Raw genomic sequence first — 8,415 nt, forward strand, 5'->3', positions numbered from 1 at the left:
TTTTTTTGAGATGAAGTCTCGCTCTTGTCCCCCACGCTGGAGTGCAATGGCGCGATCTCGGCTCACTGCAATCTCCGTCTCCTGGGTTCAACCGATTCTCCTGCCTCGGCCCCACCGAGTAGCTGGGATTACATGTGCTACTAATAAAGCTAAAAACCTAATAAAGGTTATTAGCTGTATGTTGAGGTAACTGATACTGTTAACTTTAAGAAGTAATTTCCAGAGGCAAATGCTCTATTTCAGGCCTACATTCTCGTGTATATTTTTTATGCAACCACGAAAATGTCATTTTCAAACTTTCTATACAAATGGCAAGCTTTTCAGACATTAAATATTAATCTTCAACATTTCATGTGTTTCTTCTTCACTGTTTCAAATGGTCTTCATGCTCAGTTTTTACTAGGGGCTCATTAGTTTTCCTTTGCTTCCCCTTCCTAAAACCAGCACGGTGATGTGCACATAAATCTTAAATGTTTCACACACTTCCTGTTGCTTCCTAATACACATACAGTATTTATTTTAGATGGCGTCTCACTCTGTTGTTCAAGCTGGAGTGCAATGGCATGATCTCGGCTCACTGCAACCTCCACCTCCCGGGTTCAAGCCATTCTCCTGCCTCAGCCTCCAGAGTAGCTGGGATTACAGGCGCCCGCCACCATGCCCCGCTAGTTTCTTGTATTTTTAGTAGAGGCAGGGTTTTGCAATGTTGGCCAGGCTGGTCGTGAACTCCTGACTTCAGGCGATCCATCTGCCTCAGCCTCCCAAAGTGCTAGGATTACAGGCGAGTGAGCCACCACGCCCGGGCAGTATTAATCTTTTCTTCCCCCCCTTAAACTATGCAATCTCAAACGGGATTACCACCTCCACCTGTCCTCACTTTCCACCTCCCCAGGAGTTCAAGATTAGTGCCTGACAGATCCATGTTACAGTGTATGAAGATACAATGAATTAAGGTTTTCACAAGTCCCTGATAAAACTCACCTTTAATGCTTGTAGGTCATACAGGTTCTTCCACTCCACCCACCCCCTCCTGATTGTGATTTGATAGGGCTAGGGTGAGGCCTGGAACATAAAAATACCATACAAACTCTCCAGGTGATCCTTGTCCGCCACATTAGAGCCTCGATTATTTATCATTGACTATCCCATGTGTTGATAAACAATGTTTCTTATTACCAGCAATCAGGTGGATTCGAGGCACTCATCTAACCAAGTCAGAAATTGGGAGGAGAGAAGTTTTGAACAAAAGAGGAAAATTTTCAAAGCCAAATGCACATCAGATTCTTAAACAGGTGAGGAATTTCTCTCTTCTCTCTCAAATTAGAAATGAATTACTGTGATGCAAAAATCAGCAATACTGATAGACCATACACTTCACACTTCTACTCGGAAGGTTCGGTAGTTTTCTTTCCGAATCAACCGGAAACCAAATCTTCCACTGTCTCAATTCAACAGTAAAGACTCTCCCACGACTTTGCCAGACACAAAGTGATACCCTCCCTCAGACTTCGTCCTCCCTTAGCTCACTACAAGCTAAAGAAGACGACTGGTTGTAATGGAACATAACCTTTATAATTAGATGGAAAAAGAATAAAAACCGCCATTCTACCAGCTGTACTAACTGCTTCACTTAGAAACTGGCTCAACAGTTTTCTCTCGGGATTATGAAGTGTGGCACGCATGAACCTTCAGCTTAGTTCCCCTTCCAGTCACGTCCTTCCTAATGGGAAAGGAGAAAGCGCAGGCTCGCGGAGGGCTAGGCTAGGATGCGCAAGGGGAGCGAGAAGCGAGGACTGGACGGAGGCGAGAGAGAAGGGGCAGGTAAGGTGAAGGGGGTGAGCTGGGGGCAGCACAAGAGGCCCAGACGGCCTCCGCCCCCGAGGATACACTGCCAGAGCGCAGGGAGCAAGAGGCGAGAAGACCAGAGCAGCTGCCCTTACCTGTGTCCGAGCAGCCGCTGCGGGGCTAGGGCCGCAGTGAGCTCCTCGCAGCTGCGGCCGTCCACCGACGCAGCCCATGCCTGGCCACAGCCCCAGCCTCTCTGCGCCCAGCCTCGCCACGCCATCTTCCCAACCTCTGCCCCACCATGGCCTGACCTTACCCACCCCAGCAGCGCAACTACTTCCGGGGCGAAGGAAACACCATAGAGCGCGAGGAGCAGTCTAGAGCGCCCCCGCGCGGCTGAGTGGCAGCGGAAGCAACCACGGTGCCCAGACGAGTGGCTGGCGCCCTTCTCTACCACCGCTTCCCCTCCCGCCGCTCAGTCGGCTCCCGGAGCGACCTGCGAGAGTGCCCCGGCCTCCCCGCATTTGTAGATGAGGAGGATGAGACCAGAGCAAAGAGGGACAACTGACATTTTTTTTTGAGTAACGGCACATACCAGGTGCTTTCCCTACGATCGCGTTTAATCGTCACAGCACTGCTAGAGGCAGATGTCATCACTGTTTCACTTTGCCTCAGGTCAGAGGGGACAGGACTTGGCCAGAGTTGCAGGAATGGTCCCTAGAGGAACCAACGTCGCAAGCCAAGTTTTCTTAAATTACTACTCTTTTTTTTTCTGTATTTCTAACCACTTCGTGTTATTCTGTATGCCTTTAACAAAGTCCAAGCCTATCGGGTGGGGTGGCTTGTGGGGAAAAGAAAGAGAGATCAGCCTGTTACTGTGTCTATATAGAAGGAAGCAGACATAAGAGACTCCATTTTGTTCTGTATTTGAGATGCTGTTAATCTGTGACCCTACCCCCAACCTTGTCCTTGCAAGAGACCTGTGCTGTGGTGACTTAAGATTTAATGGATTTTGGGCTGTGTAGGATGTGCTTTGTTAAACAAGTGCCTGAAGGCACCTTGCTGGTTAAAAGTCATCACCATCCTCTTAATCTCAACTACCCAGGGACACTTACACGGCCAAAGGTCGCAGGGACCTCTGCCTAGGAAAGCTAGGTATTGTCCAAGGTTTCTCCCCATGTGATAGTCTGGAACAATGCTGCTAAAAGGTTTATGGAGATGGTTGCATATGCATATCAAGGCACAGCATTTTCCTTTGAACTTATTCATGTCACAGAGATCTTTATCCATATGTCTTACTGCTAATTTTCTCCCTTCGATGATCCCATTGTCCTGCCACTCCCTTATCTTTTAGATGGTAAAGATAATTATCAATAAATACTAAGGGAACTCAGAGACCAGTGCCTGCGTGGGTCCTCTGTATGCTGAGCGCCGGTCCCCTGGGCCCACTTTTTCTTTCTCTATACTTTGTCTCTGTGTCTCATTTCTTTTCTCAAGTCTCTCGTTCCACCTAACGAGAAACGCCCACAGGTGTGGAGGGGCAGGCCACCCCTTCAGTGGCTCACCCCTGTAATCCCAGCATTTTGGGAGGCCGAGGTGGTCGGATCACCTGAGGTCAGGAGTTCGATACCAGCCCGGCCAACATGGTGAAACCCCGTCTCTACTAAAAATACAAAAATTAGCCGGACATGGTGGCGCGTGCCTGTAATCCCAGCTGCTCAGTTGGCCGAGGCAGGAGAATTGCTTGAACCTGGGAGGCGGAGGTTGCAGTGAGCTGAGATTGTTGTGCCAGCCTGGGTAACATGGTGAGACCCTGTCTCATAAATAAATAAATAAACACAAAATCAAAGCCTGAAATGAAAAACAGGCTTTCACTTTTTCATAATCCATCCCTAACCTACCTGTCGGTCAGCTTGATTCCCTGCCACTCCATTCCCTCCAACCCTAGCTGCAGTACTGTCATTGGCCATTACTCAAAGGCAGCATCCGTGTTCCCACTGCTGAGCATTCACGCTACCGTTCTCACCACTTGAAATACCTAACAGACTTGTCCTTCAGGTCAGCCTCAAGTGTCACCTCTTCCAGGAAGCCTTTCCCAGACTTCCACTCAGATTTAGATTCCCTTCTTTTGTACTCACATACCGCTTTATGCATATCTCTGCAATGGCACTTCATTCATTCCATAAGCACTTATTAAGCACTTATAGTGTGTCAGGTGATGTGTTAAACCTGGAGATACAATTGAGAAGACACTATATCTGACCTCACAAATATCCTATTGTATTGGGGGAGAAGGCTCTGTAGGAGTCTTGAGAGAGAGAATATAGCCCGGTTGAAGGAAGGGGCATGGGAGGCTCAGGGAGAAGGCTTCCCCAGAGAAACTGAGAGAGGTCACCAAGAGAAGAGGATTGAAGTGTTCCTCAGAGAGAATAGCATTTGTGATGTCTCCCAGCACATGACTTGTTTAAAAAGCTAAAATAAATTCACGCCTTTTCCACACAACGCAGAGAGGGGCCCATATGGCATTGTTCTAGATTCCCGTTGTAACTTAAAGGGAAACTTTCACAATATCTGGAGCTTTTGATGTCCTGCAAATGAAGGAGGAGGATGTCCTCAAGTTCCTTGCACCCACTTAGGTGGTACCAAGCTTGACTTCAAATGGAGTCTGTAAGAAGAAAAGTGATGGCCAGGTGCGGTGGCTCACACCTGTAATCCCAGCACTTTGGGAGGCCAAGGCGGGCGGATCACAAGGTCAGGAGATCGAGACCATCCTGGCTAACACGATGAAACCCCGTCTCTACTAAAAATACAAAAATTAGCCAGGTGTGGTGGCAGGTGCCTGTAGTCCCAGCTACTGGGGAGGCTGAGGCAGGAGAATGGCGTGAACCCGGGAGGCGGAGCTTGCAGTGAGCCGAGATCATGCCACTGCACTCCAGCCTGGGCAAGAGAGCGAGACTCCGTCTCAAAAAAAAAGAAGAAGAAAAGTGATGGCATCTACATCCTACATCTGAAGAGGACCTGGGAGAAGCTTCTGCTGGCAGCTCATGCCATTGCTGCCTTTAAAAACCCTGCTGATGTCAGTGTCATGTCCTGTAAGAATACTGGCCAGAGGGCTGGGCTGAAGTTTGCTGCTGCCACTGGAGCCACTCTAGTTGCTGGCCACTTCACTCCTGGAAACTTCACTAACCAGATCCAGGCAGCCTGCAGGGGGAGTCAGCTTCTAGTGGTTGCTGATCCCTGGGCTGATCACCAGCCTCTCACAGAGACATTTTATATTAACCTACCTACCATTGCTCTGTGTCACACAGGTTTTCCTCTGTGCAATGTGGACATTGCCATCACCTGCAACAACAAGAGAGCTCCCTCAGTGGGTCTGAAGTGGTGGATGCTGGCCCTGGAAGTTCTGCGCGTGTGTGGCACTATTTCCCGCGAACACCCATGGGAGGTGGGAGAAGCCTGATCTCTACTTCTACAGAGATCCTGAAGAGATGGGAAAAGAGGAGCAGGCTGCTGCTGAAAAGACTGTGGCCAAGAAGGAATTGTAGGGCGAATGGACAGCTCCAGCTCCTGAGTTCACTGCTACTCAGCCTGAGGTTGGAGACTGGTCCGATGGCATGCAGGTGCCCTCTGTGCCTACTCCTCAGGTCCCTACTGAAGACTGGAGTGTTCAGCCTGCCACAGAAGACTGGTCTGCAGCTCCCACAGCTCAGGCCACTGAGTGGGTAGAAACAACTACTTAATGGTCTTCAACTGTTCCTGCACGGGCTCTTAAGCAACATGGAAATAACATTGATGGAAAATACACATCAGTTTCTAAAAAATAAATTTACTTTGGTTATATCAGAGGTGTTAAGTCTGGGATTTGATTTTACCCTATATGCAAGCTAAAAGATTGGATGTTGGCAAAAGACAGGAGACTCCTGGGTCAGAAACAAGACACTTTATATTACCACTGCATGTTCTCCAAGTCCCGTGGTGGCAATGCCATGAGCCAGATGGGTGCTGAACATGCAGTGGATTTGCATCTCAACTGAAGAACACTGAGCCTGGAGGACCTACTGTTTAATAGTAAGTTTTTATAGTAAACAAGCAAACAACATTGGAAGGTAGAGATGTTTTCCTCAAGAGCAAAGGGCAGTTGGCTTATGACCTTGGAAGAAAGATAGTATCACCCTAGAGAGCACAGGCTTGTGTGCTGCCCGTCGTAAAAGATTCGGATTCCATGGCAGGGCGTGGGGGCTCACGCCTGCAATCCCAGCACTTCGGGAGGCTGAGGTGGGCGGATCACGAGGTCAGGAGATCAAGACCATCCTGGCTAACATGGTGAAACCCCGTCTCTACTAAAAATAGAAAAATTAGCCAGACGTGGTGGCACACGTCTGTAATCCCAGCTACTCGGGAGGCTGAGACATGAGAATTGCTTGAACCCGGGAGGCGGACGTTGCAGTGAGCCAAGGCTATGCCACTGCACTCCAGCCTGGGGGACACAGCGAGACTTTGTTTCAAAAATAATAATGAAATAAATAAAAGATTCTGATTCAGCCAGGCACGGTGGCTCTAGGACTTTGGGAGACTGAGGTGGGTGGATCACCTGAGGTCAGGAGTTCGAGACCAGCCTGGCCAACATGGTAAAACCCTGTCTCTACTAAAAATACAAAAATTAGTTGGGTGTGGTAGTGCATGCCTGTAATCCCAGGTACCCGGGAGGTCGAGGCAGGAGAATCGCTGGAACCATGGAGGTGAAGTCTGCAGTGAGCTGAGATCACGTCATTGTACTCCAGCCTAGGCAACAGAGCAAGACTCTGTCTCAAAATAAATAAATAAAAGATTCTACTTCAGTTCAGCATTCCTCTCCTATAATGCAACCCACTGAGTGTGCAGGTACAGTCCAGCCCTCTTCAAGTTGCTCCATGGGAATTGGGACTCAAGGAACCAGCACAAAAATTCTGACAGTCAGTCTGGCTAATGCTATTGCTGTGGGTAATAAATTGTCCTTCATTTCTGAACCAGGAGTCTTGTGCCAGCACCCATAAAACTAGACCAGGTTAACTTATTAGTTTTCAAGTAGGGTAAAATATTAGAACCTTCACGGTTCTCTATAGGGATCTGTGAATTGACCATTTCAGAGGGTGAGAGCTTCTCTTAGGGGCTGACAAGAACTTGGGTGTGGCCATAGGGCTGATGGCGGAAGAGGAATGAGCTGAAAATCACTAAAGATGAAGGAGCCCAGAAACGGAGAGGTCCTGGATGTCGACTGCGTTGCTCACATGAACTTGGGGTCTTCAGGGTAATGGCAGGATTTGGAATGAAATCCTAACATTTCAGTGAAGAAGAGGGTGACTAGAAGGTGATTAATAGTGCTGAAGAGGCTCTAGAGATAAAGAAGACAGTTTCAGCAGAGGAGACATATATGCTCAAGGTGGTCTTTGGGCAAGTAACCTGGAAGAATTATGAGGGCATGAGGAGGATGCTTACCTCCAGAACCCAAGGGGCCCGAGGCTGGGGTGTGCTGAATATCCTCTGCTTGCCCCTCCAGCTCACTATCATATGCTGTTCCAGGCCACTGGAGGCTGACCTTTTTTTTTTTTAAGATGCTCTCTCGTCCAGGCTGGAGCACCGTGGTGCGATCTCTGCTCACTGCAACCTCTGTCTCCCAGGTTCAAGTGATTCTCCTGCCTCAGCCTCCCCAGTAGCTGGGATTACGGGCGCCCGCTACCACGCCTGGCTAATTTTTGTATTTTTTTGTATTCTTTTTTTTAAAAAATTAATTAATTAATTAATTCAGATAATTATATCTACCTTATCACTTTGGTATTTAAATGACTTCATCTATGTTAGGTGCCCAGTGCACTTCCTGGCACACAGTTGGCAATCCACACATGGCAGCTGTGGTCATATCATCATGAGGATATGGAAGCTGAAAGGGAAGCCTATCCACGGGGGGAGGGCTCCCTGCAGCGTCATCATTTTAGAGCTAAAAACAAAGGTGCGAGTGCTTTTGGATGCTGTCTAGGGGAAGGAGAGCCCTGCCAACATAAACAGATCATTCATTACCCGCCAGGTCCTGTGCTGGGCATTGTCACTCCTAACAATCCTAAAGGAAGCCTCCATTTGTCATATGAGGAAACCGAAGCACACAAGGATTGGGTTATTGAGAGCACAACTGGGATTTCAACCAAGGCCAAAGCCCAAGTGAGGGAAAGCTTCCTAGAGGAGCTGGCCTTTGAATGGAATAGCATTCAGAGGGCTGGACAGGATCAAAGATGGGAGGCTGAATGGTGGAGGGGGTGGGTGTTAGAAGGGGCTGCAAGCTCCAGACAGGGGCTCTAACAGAGAGAGGGTTAGGAAAGTGAGGCAGGAAGCAGGTAAATTAGAGCCTGACTTTGTTTTGTCCGCCTCAGAGCCTGCCTGGATCACAGACAGCTGCCAGCTCAGGGTGGGACCTCCCAGGCCTGAGAACCCCAAGCTGTCTCCTGTTGTCTGGGACCCCACTTGCCTGGTGCTTCCCAGTCTGGACTCCCGAGGTCCTGGATATGGCACCACACAGAAAATAGGGTATCTATGAGAAAGCTCCAGGATGTCACAAAGCCTAGAGGAACATCCGAAGAAAGGCCAGAGGCTAATTCATAC

General features: G+C 48.7%; 1 protein-coding gene and 1 pseudogene across 2 annotated transcripts in view; one reads left to right on the top strand and one right to left on the bottom strand.

The window, feature by feature from the left end:
• The window catches only part of PARL (presenilin associated, rhomboid-like), a 54,271-nt gene extending 52,151 nt beyond the window's left edge, over positions 1-2,120 (bottom strand). For both annotated transcript variants that reach the window (XM_011945808.1, XM_011945807.1), the window contains exon 1: positions 1,941-2,120. In XM_011945808.1, the coding sequence (XP_011801198.1) occupies positions 1,941-2,065 (125 nt within the window). In that variant the 5' untranslated portion in view covers positions 2,066-2,120. The remainder of the gene's footprint in view (positions 1-1,940) is intronic.
• Positions 2,121-2,588: 468 nt separating this feature from the next.
• LOC105514478 lies at positions 2,589-7,798 on the top strand (annotated as a pseudogene).
• Positions 7,799-8,415: the final 617 nt, after the last annotated feature.

This window comes from Colobus angolensis, unplaced genomic scaffold (assembly GCF_000951035.1).
Source record: "Colobus angolensis palliatus isolate OR3802 unplaced genomic scaffold, Cang.pa_1.0 Scaffold245, whole genome shotgun sequence".
In the NCBI taxonomy this organism is placed as follows: domain Eukaryota; kingdom Metazoa; phylum Chordata; class Mammalia; order Primates; family Cercopithecidae; genus Colobus; species Colobus angolensis.